The sequence below is a fragment of the Ostrea edulis genome, chromosome 6 (assembly GCF_947568905.1).
Source record: "Ostrea edulis chromosome 6, xbOstEdul1.1, whole genome shotgun sequence".
NCBI lineage: Eukaryota > Metazoa > Mollusca > Bivalvia > Ostreida > Ostreidae > Ostrea > Ostrea edulis.
Window position 1 is genome coordinate 24,197,919 of NC_079169.1, and position 21,679 is coordinate 24,219,597.

The 21,679-nt window shown below is 34.5% G+C and overlaps 2 protein-coding genes across 3 annotated transcripts in view; one reads left to right on the plus strand and one right to left on the minus strand.

The window, feature by feature from the left end:
• Positions 1-30: 30 nt before the first annotated feature.
• Positions 31-21,679, plus strand: part of LOC125645833 (methionine--tRNA ligase, cytoplasmic-like) — a 38,267-nt gene continuing 16,618 nt past the window's right edge. The window contains exons 1-13 of the mRNA XM_048871692.2: positions 31-234; positions 2,340-2,430; positions 3,914-3,992; positions 4,298-4,423; positions 7,342-7,420; positions 8,474-8,589; positions 10,456-10,587; positions 11,255-11,355; positions 13,077-13,193; positions 13,390-13,593; positions 14,526-14,615; positions 16,883-17,069; positions 17,277-17,447. Coding sequence (XP_048727649.2) covers positions 132-234; positions 2,340-2,430; positions 3,914-3,992; positions 4,298-4,423; positions 7,342-7,420; positions 8,474-8,589; positions 10,456-10,587; positions 11,255-11,355; positions 13,077-13,193; positions 13,390-13,593; positions 14,526-14,615; positions 16,883-17,069; positions 17,277-17,447 — 1,596 coding nt within the window. The 5' untranslated portion in view covers positions 31-131. The remainder of the gene's footprint in view (positions 235-2,339; positions 2,431-3,913; positions 3,993-4,297; positions 4,424-7,341; positions 7,421-8,473; positions 8,590-10,455; positions 10,588-11,254; positions 11,356-13,076; positions 13,194-13,389; positions 13,594-14,525; positions 14,616-16,882; positions 17,070-17,276; positions 17,448-21,679) is intronic.
• The window catches only part of LOC125645834 (uncharacterized), a 5,089-nt gene continuing 1,112 nt past the window's right edge, over positions 17,703-21,679 (minus strand). For both annotated transcript variants that reach the window (XM_048871694.2, XM_048871693.2), the window contains exons 2-3: positions 19,702-19,896; positions 17,703-18,444 (exon numbers count right to left, since the gene is read on the minus strand). In XM_048871694.2, coding sequence (XP_048727651.1) covers positions 17,768-18,444; positions 19,702-19,896 — 872 coding nt within the window. In that variant the 3' untranslated portion in view covers positions 17,703-17,767. The remainder of the gene's footprint in view (positions 18,445-19,701; positions 19,897-21,679) is intronic.

Genomic DNA, 21,679 nt, shown 5'->3' on the forward strand with positions numbered 1-21,679 from the left:
GACGGAATGTTAGAGGATCGGGTTCGAAGTACTTCTCGCTAACGTGTTTCGTGGGCGCTGACATATTGACATCCTTCGCTCTCTACTATTTATTAATCGCTGTGGATGATGAAAGTGGATCACTATTAAAAATGAAACTCTACACTGATCAAGGAAATTTCAAATCTCTGAAAGTGCTCGCAGCGCTTGAATTGACTGGATTGACTTTTACATTCACGGAGTGTGGTCACGAAGGTAAAAACTTACTGCAGTATCGGTATGGATGTTGACAGCTGGTTGATTATTTTTCTGTGGGTTGCAAAATAAAGGCGCTACATGAGTTTGACTAATATGTTGTTATGTTAACGGTAAAATTTATCTGTAATTAATGTATTACTGTTCTAAATTTATAAATCTGAAAAATATAGGCCTATAAAAATGATAAACTTTAAAACTAAAACATAAATATTATGAGCAAAGAATACAAATTATTCATTTTAAACCATAGATGTACATAAATTGCTTCTAGAAACATTGCAAAGTTGGAGACAAAGTATTGCGTAGCACGCTATAAAACCCAGTATATCGTGGTGGTGTTTGTTTTACATCCTCTCGAAAAATGTTCACTCCTATTGAGACGTCACCATCTGTAGGTGAAGTACCACAAATTTAGACCTAAGCTTAGTGCTCAGGGCCTAGGAGTGAGGGGTCTTTAATGTGCCAATGCTTGCAGTAATAGAGCCAGGGGACCTCTGTTTTTAAGGTCATATCTGAAAGACCCGTGATTCTCACTTCTAAATGCTAAGCGTTTGGTGAAGAAGCAACCATTACCTTTGCTTACGTCTTACGTTTGACATGGTCATGGCACTAGCGGAGCTTGAACTCATGACCTCCAGGTTGTGAAGCGAACACTCTAACTTTGAGCTACCGCATTTGATTTGTTAATCTTGTACTAGCACCTTTACCTGCTTACTTTGCAACAATATTCCTTAAAAGCAATATAATTCTGGTTTTAAATATTATTTAGATGATGAAGATGATAAAAGTATTCTTAGGAACACCATTTCATACAATATAGACCTATAGTTTTTCATTTCATATTGGCGGGTTGATGAAGCTATTGTTGGTTGCTGTTATAATACATCAAGTATATGTAGTAGTATTTTGGTAATGTTGTAAAGCAGGACAAAAACCCACGGATCTATATTTTTTTTTGAAAATATCTGGCACACCTTCACTAGGTGAAGACTAAGTTAACTCTCTGGGGGAGAAAAACTAGACTAAATATGTTTAACCTACCTTATTTAAGTAGGGGTCATTTCCTTGTCTTCACATGTCGTCATAACAAAAATGTTGAATTTGATCATCTAGTCATTTATTGTGTATACCACTCTTATGTTCCACCTATCTTGTGCTTTTTTTGCAAACCCTGGTAAAATTCATCAAGAAATGACTGAATGGAATAATCTTCTGTAAGAGAAATATGTATGGAGAAAAATATGTACTTCATTACTGATAAGCACTATGTCCAGAGGTCCATGTTTGCCCAACTATCTATTTTGTATTGCTTATAGGAGTTATGAAATTTTAAAATCACTGTTCTTTATATATATATACATGTGTGTGTGTATATATATATATATATATATATATATATATATATATATATATAAAATCTTCTCTTTTCAATGTTTTAAAAATTTTATATAAAATCTTCTCTTTTCAATGTTTTAAATTTTTTTTTTATAATGATATGTTTTATATGATATAGTATAATAGTAATGGTAATATATATATCATGATTTTTGAAATCTATAAATAAATGCTCATGATAAACTAAGGGGGGGGGGGGGGGGATACAAGTTTGTAAGAGTGAATTCACTAGAAAAATGTGTAAGGAACATAAATAGGATAATGTGATCAGTTGTACAAGATTTAGACAAGTTTAACGTGAAGGGAAATGTTCTTTGTATTAAATCATGTCAGCTGAACACGTTTGGTGAGGATATAGACCTAGTCATTGTTACATTTCTGATTTAGAGTGAGAATTCTATAATGGTTGATTCTACAGTGACTCAACATGTATAGGAAACTGTCAATGATACCTTGATCTTGTTTTACAAAACTGTGTGAGAATATAGGCCAAAACAGAACATTGTCACTTTTAAATCTTACCACGATTTAACTAATTCTTAAAATTTAAGGGACTTTTGTGGTATTCAAAATCATAAGAAATATTCAAATGATTTACATAAAATTTTAAAATTGTGTCAATTTGACATGGTTTTTGATGCTGCTGGACTAAGAACCACACATATGACTTTGCTATCCCTTGATAGGTGTGTATATTTCTGTTACAGAACGAGTCGCACCTTATCTGTCCTGTACAACCCTGCCTGTCCTAGAAGTCAGTCCTCAGAGATTTATTTTCTCACCTAACTCGGCCACTAGGTAAGTTGTCAAATTCATACCTGATTTCATCTAAATGACTTGTGTGTTTGTTTCCCAATCTCTAATCTTACTTGATATGTTTCGTCTTGTCTTGCTGCAGAATATAGCTCTACTTGTAAGATAAACAGTATGTAATGAGTTGGTTTGACCAGTTTTCTTGGGCATGAAATTTCGTGAATTTGTCGAAAGTGAAACATAATGATTACCATTGTTCTTATAATGCATAATAAATAAACCATAATATTTTAAAAGATCTCCATCAAATTTGGGTTCTTAACCTTATACCAATGTCAACTTTGATGACATTTTGCTCAGCTTTCTGTCGTCCACCACTAGGGATCATGTCAGGTCAAGGTCATTCTTGGAGCTAAAAGGACAAATTGGAGTTTGCTATCATTAGTAATAGGATTTGTTTAATGTAATGTATTGTATTATTATACCTCAGTATGAGAATTCTCTGCATCACGTAATCTGATTGGTTTAGGCAGTCATGTGCCATGGATGATGAAAATTCATATCTCCCTCTCAAACATCATATTTCACCTTGGACAGCCTTGTGCATTTTCCATTGTCAAGGTAGATGAAGTGTATTGTGATGTCACAGTAAGTCCGAGTCATTCTACTTTCATATTTCGTAAAGGACAAAATATGCGGTTCTCTGATTTACACAGTTAAATCGCCTGGTTTTTGTTGATACAAAAACAAGCAAGTAAATCAAAATTCAATGAGAGTGGAAATACAAAAACTGAATATCATATCACTATATTTCGTTGTTTGTACCTTCTAATACGTTGACGGCAAGGTGTTACCGTTAGGGCGATCTCAGCTACATACAATGTGATGAGTGGACTCCAATTTTAAATGCATTTTTGTAGTCTTGCTTTGTTTTGAAATAATAAACAATTTATTGCATGAATGTTCGGAAGATATATATATATATATTCACCCAAGAAAAAAATCATATTCCCCGAGGGCAACGCCCAAGTGCAATATGATTTTTCTTGGGTGAATAAATCATCATATCTCCCTCACTAACATGCAATGAATATACATTGTGTAATATTGCATATGTGCATGAGCAAACATTTTAGTTCACGGACTTAATATGTATTAGGAGCATCCATTAGTTGTTTCCCTATTTTTTGTATGAAACGTTTTTCCTAATTTCAAGCAAATGTTATTATTTTTTCCCAACCGGAAAGGCCCTTTATAAAAAGACTTAGAAAAAAAAAGAGCCTGGAAGTGTTCATGGAGAATATATATATATATATATATATATATATATATATATATATATATATATATTGTATATATATATATATATATATATATATATATATATAATTGAATAGATTATTTAAAGACTTTTTTAAGGCCACAACATTATCTTTTGTAGTCCTTGACGTTCAATCTGCACAAATCTCTATAGAATAATGAGTATGATTCATGTAAACTGGTAGTTTATTTCCATGGCATGCACTAGGTACATACTGAACAAGAAGTATGAAGAGGAGGATCCAAATGTAGACAAGTGGTTGGAGTGGGAAAGTTCACAATTCCAGGTAACAACTTCAAAGGTCAAAGTTAACATCATGCTTGTCCTCTGTGCAAATTGTCAAATGGAATGGTGTTTTGTGTCTGCATTGTTGGGCCTTTGGTTGTGGTTTGGGTGTTTTCAATAGTTCACCATTGTAACCAGGGAACTTTGACTTGTAAATTGCAGAGTATAAAGTAACTGCTTGATTTTTTTGTTATATGAATGTCTTTTGGAAAACGAATATTATTAAAACGGAATTTTCACATACATGTAGGCTGGAGACTAAGAATGATATTAAATCTTTAATACACACTGCTTGTTGATTTCCAGCCACACCTAGTCCGGTATCTCGTCAGCGTGCTGGTTCACAGGAAGGCAGACACGGAATCCCTCAACAGATTACATCAACTCCTCAAGTTCCTTAATACTGAACTCAAAAATAAATCACTGATCAAGGTAACAAACAATAGGTTACATCAACTCCTCAAGTTCCTTATAGACTCATTTCTAAACCACCTCCCATAGAATTTACCTGGACAAGGATAAAAAACACTGATTGTCTATCTTATAAGAGACAATAGCTCAGGTCCTGATTGACAGCTTTAACCCAGTGAGTCACCTGGGTATCCAAGACTGGAATGTGTTGATAGCAATTAACGGCATGCCTATCAGCCCCTTTCATTTAGTGTAGACACTTTTAGGGGTAATACAGAAATATATGGGGTCCTTGAAAAAAATCATATTGGGTGAGGTGTAAGCCGAGCCCAGTATGTTTTTTTTCAAGGACCCCATATATTTCTGTATTACCCCTCTAAGTGTCTACATAATGAACTTATCCAGTTGATGAATTTACGTATACATTAATTAAAGGCATATTGACATTTTTCATTCTTGATGCTTGTCTAATGTACATGTACAACTGTCATAATAAATGACTGCAATGTATGTATTCTTGAGATACTTTATCAAATGTACAACAGTGATAAAGTTGCTGCAACATTGAAACCATCAACAACGGGATAAGAACAAGTTTTTCAACAGGCTGTAAATTCAAAAATGAATTCATTTCTTTTTGTATACCTATGCATATGACGTCATGATATACGCTGACTCCAGCGACAGGGTATACATATTCTCATGACGTCATAGTACATATATGTGGTCAGCAAACCATGTGGAAGGGGCATATTGAAATTATTAAGTTTGTAAGAGACATAATATCATTGTACAATGTATGTAGCATTGGTTTCAGCCAATGAAATTCCGCGATTTTTATCAGAGGCAGGATGAATAGTCATTTGTGTGTGCATCAGTAAAGTGTTGTGTACACCTTGTAAAGAGGTGCTTCAGATATTGATCTCATATTCACTTAATACACCGGTTTCAAGATACGTCCGAGTTACAGTAAAACTCTGATTTAGTGAACTTTTGCGGCCAGTCTATAAAAATTCGCTATAAACGTAATTCGCTATACACTTATAGCGAATTCATAATTCAAATACAACAAATTCGTTATAAAACTGATTTGTTCTACATGTATATCATTTGTATAAGAAAGCAACAATCGATGTACTTGCGTTTGTATTGTCTCTAAGAGAAATTAAGCCTATGTATTTTCGAGAAGAAATATTTTTATACAAGAACTATACACACTGATTTATATATGATAAATTTTCTTGATGGATTATTAAGTCACGCAAGAACATGTCGAAAGAAAAGTGTCAACAGAATTATGTGCAATACATACAAACAGTTTATCGCAGTTGTCATTTACTTGTTGCTTTACACAAATAAAGGAGTGTACCTTAAAATAAATGCAATCAAACTTCAAATTTAATTAATGAGAATAGTAAACAATACCGACAATAAATTTGCTAAACATACGTGTAAGTATTGTTTTGCGTTAACAAACTCTATTGAAAAATACAAACAGAAATTTTGTAATAATTGTGGGCCCTTTATGGCAATGGAAATCGATTGTTACAAATTACAAGGAGTTTAAAATGAAAAAAAGATTCGTTATAAAAGGTGATTTTTATGTTCATTTTTAATTCAAGGGGAATAGAAATTTACTTCGTTATATCCATAAATTCGCTATATCCGTGTTTGTTATAAACGCAGATTTTTATATAGAATATATGAATAATTTGCTGGGGAAATCAATTTCACTTCGCTATAGCCGTAATTTTGCTATATCCGTGTTCGCTATATTCGAGTTTTACTGTATTTCCCTTTGGAGAACTCTCGTACTTATTAAGGTGCAAAACAACTTGTTTACACGCGGGAGTGGGACAGAATATTCATCACTGCATAAGGGAATCTGCTCAGTAAGTTTATCATACGCAGTTTCATCACCCAATTTCTACTGATACACAAACTAAGTAAATGATAAGTATTCAAGAAGTAATTAAATACTTAAAATTCTTATTATATCACGTTATTTTGTTGCTCCTAGCTATCATATCCAGGACATTGCTTGGAAATATAGCATTGTATTTATGTTTTCACTTTAGTAAGGCATTTCTTTTGATAGTATTTTACATTTCCTACATCAAGTATTTAGTAAGAAGTCGGTTTTTATACATTTTATCGTCTTTCTCACTGACTGTGGTACCACTCTGTCCCACCTAAGCATTTAAAGTTCCACTAAATGCACCTCCTACATAGGAGAGCTCTAATCTCGAAACTGGTGTATCGTTTACTAGTCTAATTGAAATTTTTTAAAACAAATTTTCCTGATACAGTGTAGACTCAAGTTTTTTCATATGATAGATGAAAAGAGAGAAAGAGAGTTCTATTGATTTCTTAATCAAGAGGTCAGATATCAAGGTCGCAGTCATTGAGTCAATGTTAAAAAATTATGGACACTTTGTGAAGAGTATCATTCAAGATTTCTGTCTCATACTTACTACACAGATAAGATTAGAAAGATATCGATTGATTTCTAGGTCAGAATTTCAGAGGTCAAGGTCGCAGTCAATGAATTGATATGACAATACTGTAGATACAACATTTCAGTTTGTTAGTAGACAGGAAGAGGAAGGTCAATAGGTCATAGGTCAAGATCACATTCGGTAACTGATCTAATGTTGGGGATTCATTTGATATACCTTTTGAGTTTTAGACCTCATACTTGTTTAATACATCATGTACATTGTAGATGAGAGGGAGAAAATACTTATTGATGTCTAGTTCGAAGTTGAAAGACATTAAATTTATCATTGATGTTTGAGTATGGGACTCATTGAATAATTGTTGTCCTTGTTATCATTTCTCTAATAATTATTTAAATCTACCATTCGAAAGATAGGATATGGAATGAATACTTCAATACTGTTGTACATACTAGTAGTTCATGTACAGTAACTTTGTAGGGAAGTGACTCCTCTGCTGCAGATTTTGTCCTGTGGGGCTCCCTGTATCCTCTGTTTAAAGGTGCTGCAGAAATTAAAGGTAAAGATGCATTCAATAAAATTTAATTTGAAGTTATACTGAGTCATAAAAGCTTAATTAAAATGGCTGATGCTTCTCTGATAGTGTGAATTTAACAACAGTTGTATATTTTCTAACTTAACATAGACCTGTTACTTGTATGATTTCTCTGTGTATTTTGTCAGATTCACAGATTGTAAAAACAATTACATTTTGATACAATGAAAATGTTACTGTATTAAAAACATGGTTGTATCCCAGTTTTTCTCCACAGAACCAATTTTACAGCTAGAAATAAGAACATACTCTGTATGGCAGGGCTTGAAACTAACTTTTTATGTCACGAGTCCAGCTGGACTGATAGGTTATAATTTCAACCAGTCTACAGAAAAATTTATTAGTCCACCAGTTTTTCAGAAATAAATAAACATATTTTGTTAATGTTATTAAAATAAAATAATGGAATTTAACTTGATATGCCTCAAACAATATTGTAACACTTATGTGAGATTTATATTTACTAATCTGGTTCATCTGATATCTACAGAGGAATGTCAAATGTGTGTTTAAGATTCCATAAGTATGTTTTCCAAAATGTCGTTTTAGAAAATTGACCAGTCCCATCGGACTGGCTAAAACAAATGTCAGTAAGTCCGCCAGACTTTTAACCAGTCACAGACTGACGCGCATATGTAAATTTCGAGCCCTGTATGGGTATAACATTTTGTTTTTTTCTCTGCATCTCTGATATCCAGTAAAGTGTATAATTTATTTCATTCATTCATTTTTTGGGGGATTTATTTATTTAGATTTCATTTATTAATGTGCTCTGTTTAGTTTGTTATTGGAAGTTAATTTTCACTTCTGAGAGGTTTATTAATATTATCTGAAACTGAGTTGAATTGGTTGAGACAATGCATGTTTAGCATAGACTCTACTTGAAATTAGCCTCTTATCAGAGGAGCAAGACAAGTAGTGTGCTAAAATTGGACTTTGGCTTCAAAAACTATGACAGTGATTGACCATTTTTACACGAAAATTACATTGAACAAAAATTCTCTCTCCTTGTTTCAGGTTTGGAGAGTCAGTATTCTAACATTAAGTCATGGTTCAATGCTCTGAATAACCTGCCATGTTGTCAGGCAGCCCTAACTAGAGTGGTGCCAGGAGGGGACACCACCTGTCTAAAGGTAGGTCATCAGTTTATACACGACATGGTTACTGATTATAAGTGGGTCAATGGCAAATCCCTCCAAAATAGCCTACAAAATATACAACCGACTTATAGGTGAACCGACCTATATGCGAGTAGATGTCAATTTTACTTGGATAGGCAAATTGAATACTCAGAGGCTTTATTCGAGCGATAGTTGAGTACTGGGTTAAAAAAACCCAGACTGACAGGATACAAGTCATCAGTACATTTCACTGTTTTTAGCTCACCTGAACCGAAGGTTCAAGTGAGCTATTCTGATCACATTTTGTCCGGCGTCTGTCTGTCTGTCCATCTGTCTGTAAACTTTTCACATTTTCGACTTCTTCTCCAGAACCACTGGGCCAGAAGAGCTGAAATTTACCTGAAAGCTTCCTGACATATTGCAGATTCAAGTTTGTTCAAATCATGGCCCCCGGTGGTAGGATGGGGCCACAAGGGGGATCAAAGTTTTACATACAAATATATAGGGAAAAACTTTAAAAATCTTCTTCTCAAGAACCACTAAGCCAGAAAAGCTGAGATTTACATGAAAGCTTCCTGACATAATGCAGATTCAAGTTTGTTCAAATCATGGGCCCCGGGGGTTGGATGGGGCCACAATAGGGGATCAAAGTTTTACATACAAATATATAGGAAAAATCTTTAAAAATCTTCTTCTCAAGAACCATTGAGCCAGAAAAGCTGAGATTTATATGAAAGCTTCCTGATATAGTGCAGATTATAAATTGTTAAAATCATGGCCCCCGGGAGTCGGATGGGGCCACAATAGGGGGTCAAAGTTTTACATACAAATATATAGGAAAAATCTTTAAAAATCTTCTTCCCAAGAACCACTGAGCCAGAAAAGCTGAGATTTATATGAAAGCTTTATGATATAGTACAGATTCTAAATTGTTAAAATCATGGCCCCTGGGGATCGGATGGGGCCACAATAGGGGATCAAAGTTTTTTTTTGTTTTTTTGTTTTTTTTTTTTTCGTATTTTTGTTGTTGTTGATATAGTGCAGATTCAAGTTTGTTAAAAAAATGGACCCCAGGGATTGGATGGGGCCTCAAGGGGGTCAAAATTTTACATACAAATATATAGGAAAAATCTTTAAAAATCTTCTTCCCAGAACCACTGAGCCAGAAAAGCTGAGATTTATATGAAAGCTTTCTGATATAGTGCAGATTCAGGTTTGTTAAAATCATGGCCCCCTGGGGTAGGATGGGGCCACAATAGGGGATCAAAGTTTTACATACAAATATATAGGAAAAATCTTTAAAAATCTTCTTCTCAAGAACCATTGGGCCAAAGAAGTTCACATTTACATGAAAGCTTTCTGACATAGTGTAAATTCAAGTTTGCAAAAACCATGGCCTCCAGGGGTAGGTTTGGGGCCATAATAGGGACTACGGTTTTACATGCAAATAGATATGGAAAATCTTCTGATATGGACCAAGGTGACTCAGGTGAGCAATGTGGCCCATGGGCCTCTTCTTCCTTCATGTGATCTTTTAAAGTATGTCCAAATAGCGGACTTCAGAGACATTTTTACAGACTGACATCTTAACTCAAATGATTCATTTGAACATGAACGAATTAAAACCGGTTTGATTTTACCCTTACATGATTTTTACTCACAAAAACACTGAAGCAATTAGGATTTATGAACATTACTTTTAAAAAATGCTATTTTTAACGAGTACTGGACTATGACAAATTTAGTCGATGATCGGTATGACTGAGCAATACTCGAGTACTCATTGACATCCCTAGAACATATAATTTTTGCTTTAGTAGACAAGAAATATATCTCTGGGTATGATAAACACGATGTTTAACTTCTGTTTTGTCGCAGGCATCACTGTCTGCTCAGCCCGTGCCTCTTTTGGAGCAGGAGGCCAGATCAGAGGAGTCCATCCAGAAAACGAAGCCTCAGAAAAAGAAAATGGAAAACGCAACAGAGAACACCACAGCTGAGGAAAGTCTGGTGAGTGTACAATCAGGGGATTTACCCAAACTTCCACCAGAGTTCGTTTGCTCACAAACCAAACTCTTCCACTTAGGCATTATGGGATAGTGATTTCTTAGGCTGCGTATACTGTGACGTCACTGTAGAATGACGAAAAAACATAACGTCAGACGTAAAAAACTTTCAAAACAAGAACGTAAACATCAAGTTCATTACTTTACACAATAATTTGAATAGAGTCTCCTTACTTTTTAATGATCTTTTGATCATTTTATGTTTAAAATAAAATCCATACTTTTATATTAATGCTTTTAATATCAATATCTTCAAACTTTTAACTGCGAACTACTTCTTTAGTGTTATTTGCCTGCGTGATAATCGCGGACTCACAATATACAAATCTGTATATTGTGCTGCGTCACATAGGAGAGGTCTATTCGTAGGTGACGTAATGAGGCCTCGACGGGGAGTTTGGTGATGTACCCCCAAACTTTGACATTGTTCTTAGTACGTGTAATATGTTGAAAACTTGAAACATGCAAATACTTATCTGAAATTTGATATTGTGTAATTCAGTAAAAATGTCAAATTATGATCATGATGTTAGTTTTATTTGCATGGTTATAAGCTGTTTTTGAAATTTTATTGGTCAGTGTTGTTAATCGCATTCATTTTATATCGAAAGCTCACAAAGGAAGCCTCAACAGAGGAAATTCAGTCTGCCAAAGAATCGTGGAGGACTGGCAAATCAAAGTGTCCAAAGCCCAGGGAAAGAAAACACCCCATGTACGTATAATCCCACAGATCATGTCTAGTCGTTAATAAATCCCGAAGTTCATGTCTGATCCAGTGATTGGGAAGGCCAAAATGGCTTATGGGACTATGACCCCACGGTTCAAGTTTTCAATGGGCCATTTTCAAATTTAAAGGGCCATGAACATATTTTGAATGACTAATTTCAATAAATAGCAAATGTGCAGTGGAACATTATTGTTTTAATTGAAACTCTGAACCATGACCACGATCTTTTACACCGCTCTTGAAAATGTTTCTACTTTGTTTCAATTTCCCATTCTCAATGGTATCATTGGTTTCCTTGGCTTTGGTATTTGAAGATGGTCTCTCGTTTTTTTTTTTTTTAGCCGAGTTGCAACAAAGTTGAACTCGGCTATTGGTTTGGTGATGCGGGTGGTCGGTTGGGTGTCAACAATTGGTTTCCGGATGATAACTCGAAAAGTTTACAATCTAATCAAATGAAACTTTGATATATTGTTGGGTACCAGGTAAGGAAGACCCCTATTATTTTTTTTAGAAAAATGGTCAAAGGTCAAGGTCACAGTGACCGAAAATAGATTTAAAATTCCAAAAAAATTTGGTTTCAGGAGGATAACTCGAAAATTTTTAATTTGAATCAAATGAAACTTGGATGTATTGTTGGATACCAGCAAAGCAAGGCCCCTATTGATTTTGGAGAAAAAAGGTCAAAGGTCAAGGTCACAGTGACCGAAAATAGTAGATTGAAAACTTCAGACAAATACGGTTTCTGGACAGTAACTCGAAAAGTTAAAACTGAAATTAGTTCTTCACAATTATAAATATGCCACATCATTCCTGACTTTACAATGTATCCCATGCAACTCGGCTCATGCACCCCTGGGTGCATATATTGATTTTTTCATTATTTGTTTTTTTTTTCACTTTCTGTCGATTCTATATCTGTCCTTGGACTTCCGAAGCTTAAACACTAAAGTATAAGCATGAGAAGACGTGATGAGATGTGATGTAAGAGGAAATAGTTTATTGGTTATCTATTTTGATTTGTATTGCTGCAACCAATGAGATTCGGTGTATCTGACAGAATACATAGGAATTAAAAATGAAAGTACAAAAAATAAGTAAGTCCTACTCAATTCATTCTAGAGAGAAAAAAAATGTAAGTTACAATCGTTAATGAATGCGCACTTTGGCGCATGGATTACATAATTTAATGCGCCAATTTTCATCTGATTAGGACTATGACGCAGGGCGCATGGCCTTCCCAATCACTGCTGATCCCACAGATCATGTCTAATAGTAAATAAATCCCACAGTTCATGTCTGGTAATGAATAGATCCCACAGTTCATGTCTAGTAGTGAATACATTTTGTAAATCCCAAAGTTCATGTCTAATCCCACAGATCATGTCTTGTAGTTAATAAATCCCACAGGTAATCTTTAGTAAAGAATAAATCCCACAATTCATGTCTAGTAGTGATTATATCCCACAGTTCATTTCTAGTAGTGAATAAATCCCACAATTCATGTCTAGCAGTGAATTAGATCCCACAGTTCATGTGTAGTAGTGAATTAGATCCCACAGTTCATGTTTAGTAGTGAAATAAATCCCACAGTTCATGTGTAGCAGTGGATCCCACAGTTCATGTCTAGTAGTGAATATATCCCACAGTTCATATCTAGTTACATAAGATAATAAGTAAAGACATGCATGTATATTTTTACTTTTCAGATTACCTAAATCAGGGGAGAGGAATCTTTTGATCACCAGTGCTCTCCCTTATGTAAATAACGTTCCTCACCTTGGAAACATCATAGGATGTGTTCTCAGTGCCGATGTCTTCTCTAGGTTAGTGTCCTCAGTGAAAATCTTCTCGGTGACATTGCTTGGTGATGATCAAAATGTCTGACTTTTATGTCCTTATTTTGTACATGTAGTTGGCCATGTCAAGAGAATATTAAGTTGATGGACCTTCTTTTCACAAGTTTGTTTGTTTTAAAATGTTTGTACGTTTGGGAATTCATGCATTTTCTTTATTTACTAGGTACTGTCGATTAAGGAACTATAACTGCCTGTACATTTGTGGGACAGACGAATACGGAACAGCAACGGAGACAAAAGCCATTGAGGAGGGCCTCACCCCCAAGGAGATCTGTGACAAGTACAACAAAATCCACAACGAAATCTACGAGTGGTTCAATATTTCCTTTGATAAGTTTAGTCGTACCACAATACCAGAACAAACCAGGTCAGATTCTGTACTACTGTAACTGACAGAGCCTTGTCTCATTCAATCAGCCCCCCCCCCCCCCCCCCCCCCCCCACCCCACCAAAGAATTATAAGTTTCATTCATTCACATCAAAAAAGGAAGAAACTATTATAAGTCTCATTCAATCACACCCAAAAATATCCATATTATAAGTCTCATTCAATCATACCCAAAAATATCCATATTATAAGTCTCATTCAATCACACCCAAAAATATCCATATTATAAGTCTCATTCAATCACACCCAAAAATATCCAAATTATAAGTCTCATTCAATCACACCCAAAAATATCCAAATTATAAGTCTCATTCAATCACACCCAAAAATATCCATATTATAAGTCTCATTCAATCACACCCAAAAATATCCATATTATAAGTCTCATTCAATCACACCCAAAAATATCCATATTATAAGTCTCATTCAATCACACCAAAAAAAAAAAATTATCATAATTAATAATAATGGAGGACGTGTATAATATTTCAAAAACTTTTAAAATTTCCTATATGTAAAGTGAAAAAATGCAGTTTTGATAGAAAGTAAATTGGGGAAAATATCAAAACCCTATGAGATGGATGGTCATGCATTAACCTACTGATCTAACCAGTAAGACAGTGAAGTTTAAAAGGACAAGAAATATAGTACTAATACATGTATTCACTTTGCCAGATTTGGTTTGAAAGGTAGTTGGATGTAATGATTGGTTAAAAATATAGTCCTTATTTTTCTAGTTTTATTTATTTTTGCAGTAAAAATATTACAACATTTCCTATAAGCAAGAAAGGTATAAATCAGAAGAAAATAGGAATTATGCATATTTAGTGCTTCTCACCAATTTATCTGAATCTGCAAGATATCATATTCTTAAAGTATGTGTTTCGATTTCTGTGTGTTTCATTTGACAGAATTGCACAGGATATTTTCTGGAAGCTGGAGAAGAATGGATACATTCTCAGGGACAGTGTAGAACAGTTGCAGTGTCAGAAATGTTTAAGGCAAGTTTTATAAAGTTTGATTAATTAACAGGGATGATAAGGAATAAAAACAGAATAAAGTGTGGTATCAAGTAAAATGAATGTCATAATGGGGATCAAGGCTACTTTATGAAGATTTGGGAAGTGTTGAGAAAGTGTAGCAAGAGTACTGAAATGTAGCAAGAGTACAGAAGTGTAGTAAGAGTACAGAAGTAACAAGAGTAGTGAAAGTGTAATAAGAGTAGAGAAGTGTATAGAAAGTGTAACAAGAGTACAGAAGTGTATAGAAAGTGTAACAAGATTACAGAAGTGTATAGAAAGTGTAACAAGATTACAGAAGTGTAACAAGAGTACAGAAGTGTAGAGAAAGTGTAACAAGAGTACAGAAGTTACAAGAGTAGTGAAAGTGTAATAAGAGTAGTGAAATAGTGAAAGTGTAATAAGAGTAGTGAAAGTGTAATAAGAGTAGAGAAAGTAACAAGAGTACAGAAGTGTAGAGAAAGTGTAACAAGAGTCCAGAAGTGTATAGAAAGTGTAACAAGATTACAGAAGTGTATAGAAAGTGTAACAAGAGTCCAGAAGTGTATAGAAAGTGTAACAAGAGTCCAGAAATGTAGAGAAAATGTAACAAGAGTACAGGTGTTTAGATTGATTGATTGAATATTGTTTAACGTCCCTCTCGAGAATATTTCACTCATATATCACTGCCGGTGAAGGGCTGCAAAATTTCGGCCTTTGAGAAGGGAGGGATCTTTATCGTGCTACGGGACCAACCTTTATCGTGCTATGGGACCTCGGTTTTGGTGGTCTCATCTGAAGGACCGCCCCATTTAGTCGCCTTCTATGACAAGGAAAGGGTACTGAGGACCTATTCTAACCCGGATCCCCATGGACAGGTGTTTAGAGAAAGTGTAACAAGATTACAGAAGTGTAGAGAAAGTGTAAGTAGTGTATAGCAGGAGATTAACAGTGCATAGGTAGTCTACCAGACCATAATATAGCAGAACTATAACGTGTATATAGGAAGTACAATGAAGTCTACATTAGTATCACAAAGTGTACAACAATGTACCAAAGAGAACAAAAGTGTTTCACAATTTAGCAGAACTATAACAAGTCCACATTAGTATAGCATAGAGAACAAAAAGTATGATAAAGAGAACAAAAAGTGTTGTACAGAGAACAAAAAGTGTAGTAAAGAGAACAAAAAGTGTAGTAAAGAGCACAAAAAGTGTAGCAAAGTGAACAAAAAGTGTAATAAAGAGAACAAAAAGTGTAATAAAGAGAACAAAAGTGTTTCACAATATAGCAGAACTATAACAAGTCCACATTAGTATAGCATAGAGAACAAAAAGTATAATAAAGAGAACAAAAAGTGTTGTAAAGAGAACAAAAAGTGTAATAGAGAGAACAAAAAGTGTAGCAAAGAGAACAAAAAGCATAATAAAGTGAACAAAAATTGTAGTAAAGAGAACAAAAAGTATAACAAAGAGAACAAAAAGTGTAGTAAAGAGAACAAAAAGTGTAGCAAAGAGAACAAAAAGTGTAGTAAAAATAAGTGTAGGAAATATTACAGAACTATGACATGTTATAGCATACAATGAATGAACAAAGTCTACAATGTATAAGTAGAGCAAAGTGTACAAAAGTGTAAAAGAAGTGTAACATAATGTAAAGAAAGTGTAGAAAAAGTAAAATGTGTGGTGATACACAGTAACATGTGATGGGTGGTTTGATCACACAGTAACACGTGATGGGTGGTTTATTACACAGTAACATGTGATGGGTGGTTTGATAACACAGTAACACGTGATGGGTGGTTTATTACACAGTAACATGTGATGGGTGGTTTGATCACACAGTAACATGTGATGGGTGTTTTGATCACACAGTAACACGTGATGGGTGGTTTGATCACACAGTAACACGTGATGGGTGTTTTGATCACTCAGTAACATGTGATGGGTGGTTTGATCACACAGTAACATGTGATGGGTGTTTTGATCACTCAGTAACATGTGATGGGTGTTTTGATAACACAGTAACACGTGATGGGTGGTTTGATCACACAGTAACACATGATGGGTGGTTTGATCACACAGTAACATGTGATGGGTGGTTTGATCACACAGCAACATGTGATGGGTGGTTTGATCACTCAGTAACATGTGATGGGTGGTTTGATCACACAGTAACACGTGATGGGTGGTTTGATCACACAGCAACATGTGATGGGTGGTTTGATCACTCAGTAACACATGTGATGGGTGGTTTGCTTTATCTCATAGGTTCCTTGCTGACCGCTTTGTAGAGGGCACATGTCCCCTCTGTGGTTATGATGACGCCCGCGGTGACCAATGTGACGCATGTGGTAAACTACTGAACGCAGTGGACCTGAAAGACCCCAAGTGTAAAGTGTGTCAGGGAATACCCATGGTCAAGTCCTCAAGACACTTGTTCCTGGATTTACCCAAAGTAAGATGGGTCAAGAGACACCATCAATATAAATGTCATAACGCTAGTCAGTTAATGACTGCAAAATGTAAAGAGTAGTTTTGCTTATCTTCATTAGAACATTTTTAAATATTCATGAGCACACTTTTAAGCAGTGTGGTTTTATCGTGAATGAGAGCTTTGCAACAATATCCATTTTGATGCTGGTTTCTCCAATCTAATGGACAGATAGCGAGTAAACTCCAGACTCACCTTGGTAAAGAGTTCGGTAGAGGAATGTGGACAAACAATGCTCGCATCATTACCAACTCCTGGTTACGGGATGGACTGAAACCTCGCTGTATCAGCCGTGATCTCAAGTGGGGCATACAAGTACCCCTAGAGGGATTCACAGATAAAGTAAGTTATCAAGGGGTGAGGGGTAATTTGGTACCCCTTGAGGGATTCACAGATCAAGAAAAATTCAAGAGGTGAGGGACAATTTGGTATACAGTAAAACATAGTTATAGCGAACCTGCAGGGCACGTGGAAAACAGTTTATCATAACTTAAATTCGTTATATCCAATACCATTTTGTTATTTTCATCTTATGGGGAATGAATATCACTTCGCAATAAGCGTGTTTTACTGTAGAATATAACACAAATTACACAATATGATTACATAAGAGGACAGTAGAGTCTTTATTGTGCTCAACACAGACATTTCTTATACATTATCTAGTATGCTTTCCTTGCATACTTGGCATCAATATCTGCAGTAACATCATTTTGAGGCAAAAAACGTTTCCCTGTCAAAATAATATCATTAAATTTATAAGGCTCAGACTTTAAAGGGCCCATTTCAATATCATTTTGAAACAATTTCAAATATTTAGGTCCAACAGATGAATGAAAACCAAATTTTTTCTCAGATTTCATTTTTGCTGTGACACCAGACATCAGATACTGGTAATTCAAAACAAGCCATGTGGCTATTACTGTAGACATGTTCAGTGTTTTGTCTGCATAAAACAAAGGCATTTCTCGGCTTAAAAGATAAATATCTTCCTTACTGTCGTAAAAATGAAACTGGATGTGATTTCTGCTCACCCCCATAAATGGAATGAGATTCAAATCAGAGTGACATTTTTTCTGATAGAAAGAAAAAACAATTGTTTGTGAATGTAGCTGTGGCATATGGGCATTCAGAGGTGAAAGTTTAATTTCGGCTTGTGAGCTCCCACTCCATGAATCGTCACATATTAAAAGGTCATCAGAAGAACTTTCCTGGGGATCAGCTTCTTGCACCTCACTTGCGGCTACTTCACCTTGTCTGTGAGCTTCGGATTTCCCTTTATCCGATGGATAATTTCCAAGTAAAACACCAAATTGTCCATACCATGTGTGGGGATTGCCTAAAATGCAAGAGAAACCGTGAAAATATTTTATCTCCTTTATTCAAGAGATCAGTGCTTCGAACATGAACATGTCTAAGAACAAGATAGATTTATACTGTATATTCTATGAATTATACTCCCAATTAGTATTTTTAGACATGCAATAACTGAGAACAAATCTTTAAGTCATCAATACGGGAAAGGACCTAAGTCTGCACATCCAGCAAATATTTTTTCTGTTTATAAATTGAAAAATTTATAACGAACTGGAGACAACATTTTCTATTTGTTAACAGTTTTAGGGGCCAAGACTGTCCAGTGCTACAGATCTAAATCCCTTTAGATTTGGAAGTTTATCAGAATATTTTATTTAGATTTGAATTTTTTAAAATCCTATATATTTTTCTCCTGTATTTTGACAATCGGTGATCATTTCAGAAATGTATCTTACTTCATGTACTAAATTTGTCTAATTATTTTCTTGAAAAAAAAAACCCCCCACTTAGGAGGGTTCTATTATCTGCATGACCCTATTTATGGAGATTGATTGTTCTGGGGGCATTTTCAAAATTTAATCAATGAGAAAAACGTTTTTTTCACGAGCTAGTGAAAATGTTGTTTCATGGTCAAGGGGTGTCGCCCTAGAAAAACATCTGATACAAGACTTATTTCGGGGTACAGTGACAATTTCTTTTAAGCATTCTAGACTAGTACTAAATGATACAATTGTAAGGAATATTTTTTAAAGTTTGGCCTGGCATTAATACTATCGCAAGAAATGATGCATGCCGTGCCCCTTTTGTCATATTTCAGACATTCTTGTAGTTTTGACCAGTGTTCTTAAAACCGGTGTTGTTCATGGTTTTGTTCATATTGTTGCACGTTTCTTGTTATCGCTTAGACTTAGGTGTTTCACCGGCATATATCGGCCAGGAGGTCACCACATTTGTTTTACTTTTATAGTATTATTCAAAACCAACACAGAGTGGAAACCAATTTTCTGGTTCTGGAATTAATTTAACTGAGCACTGACTACGAATTTTTTTGGTTAGACAATTGGACTGATAAGCAAACAATTCATATCTGACATTTTGGGTTTTTTTTTTGGGGGGGGGGGGGGGCGAAACTGATACGTCAAGAACTCTGAAATGCCCTTCCAGCGACTATTTGTTTAATATCATGTTGAATCTATGTTTCCTTATTTGTTGTACCGGGTAGATGTTTTAGAAATTTTTCAGAATGAGACTGTTAATGCAGTCATGAAAATGGACTTACCAATAGAAGTGTCACCATAGTTAACTTCTTTTTTGCAAGAACAAGGACACTCTGTAAATTTCTTTTTGTAGCAGGAGTCTAACTTGTAAGTATGTGAAACAGACAGCCGTGATAAATAATGGACTGCTATCCTTGTCATCCATTCAGTTTCAGATAACTTTTTATCCTCCATTACATGGAGAGCTGTTTCTGCATCTGAAATAATAAAACTTCTCCTAAAATTGGAATGTTTTGAACATCCATAAAAAAGAAATATTCATGGTTATATTAAAAATAACAAGCAAATATATTAAAACATTCTATAAACATGATAAATACAGGCACTTTGATTTAAACTGAAAATGTTTAAAAGATTAAAAATAATTCTGAATTTCCTAGCTTCAACAATTTGTAACCAAGGGCAGGTAATTTAATTACAAATAATTGGATCCTGATCTTTAAAAAAAAAAAAAGATTGGTCATAAAAAAATAATGTAGGTCAGAAAACTGGAATCGCACAATAATTTTCATATGCCTAACCTTTTAATTTTTCATTACATTACAATGTTGTTTAACATTTTTGCACTTACTTTCTTGAAATATCTTTTAAATTTAAATTCACAAAAGTTAATTATTTTCGTTCAAAATTAAAACAACATAAAAGTCTGGTACCATAAGGTAAATATATGCAATAGATAACATCTGTACACCTAATCATTATGGCTGGTAAACAGGGTTGGCAAAAAAGTGGTCAATATGAGTATTGACCGGGCCAGTGGTCAATACTGGTTAATACTGGTCGATTGAAGATTATTTGGTCATTATAGTCTGTGTTATTTATTTTAAATGTTTAAGTGACCATTATGATAAATAATGTAATCCATAACTATCAGTTTATAATATACTTATAAGTCATAATATTAAATAAATAATGTACAGATGACTCTGTTGAATTGGGGAAGATGTAAAAGTTTCTGTTCAAATTCCTTAGTTTAACAAGAAATACCTATAAGTATTGTTTCATCAATCTTCATTTTTAACTGTTGAATAAACATTTGAAGGGGTGGGTTGGTGATGTTTTCATAACAATAACAGGCACACTGGTCATCTCTGGTCCCAACCTATGCTTATTAACACCTGTCAACTCTGCTTCCTGTGCCCAGGTAATGTCCAGCTACCTTTTATTCTTAATCTGTCCAGGTACATGTGTTACAGCGAATTACAAAAGACCAGTTGAGTTTTCAATTGCCTGCTGGATTGATCAACAGACATTACAATTTGGTCAGCAAAGTATCACATTTGGTCTGAATTTAGGTCACAAAGTTACTCAGGTATGACAAAGAATTGACAACTTTTTTTTTTCTCAGTGTGAGTGACAACCCCATAAATAAGACAATTTAACACTTCAGTTTTACTGATTATTTCAGGAAAAAGAATTTCTCTAATTGTATAAGTTAATAATTTCTTTGTTAAAATATCTCTCCATCTTATTTTTTTCATGTTTATAAGCTGAATAGGTGTTGTAAAATTCCCAAAGGTAGATGTGCACTAACCAACCCTAAAAACTATAAATAGAATAAAAAGACTGAACTTAAATGGTTAGCTATAATAACAAGAATTCTATTGGTCAGAAACAGTAACAATAGAAGAGTTTTCTGGAAGTTTTCTTTGTGTGATATGAATAGAATGACCTCAAATATAGATTGACAAACAGATGAATGGTACATGTGGACACTGTGAGATGTCTAATGAAATATTTTTAACAGTGAAATTGATAAGAGTTTAGTAAAGTTCAATTTAATCAATAAAAAAAAAATTGTATTTGAGAGAGAGAGAGAGAGAGAGATAGAGAGAGAGAGAGAGAATGCACCCTTTTCTTTACTTATAGTAATCAAAAGTATTTTTGAAAGAAAAATATAATCAAATTTGATTTTATTCCAAATTTATTGATTTAAAAACACTTGAAATAATGTTTCAAATTAGAGAGAGAGAGAGAAAG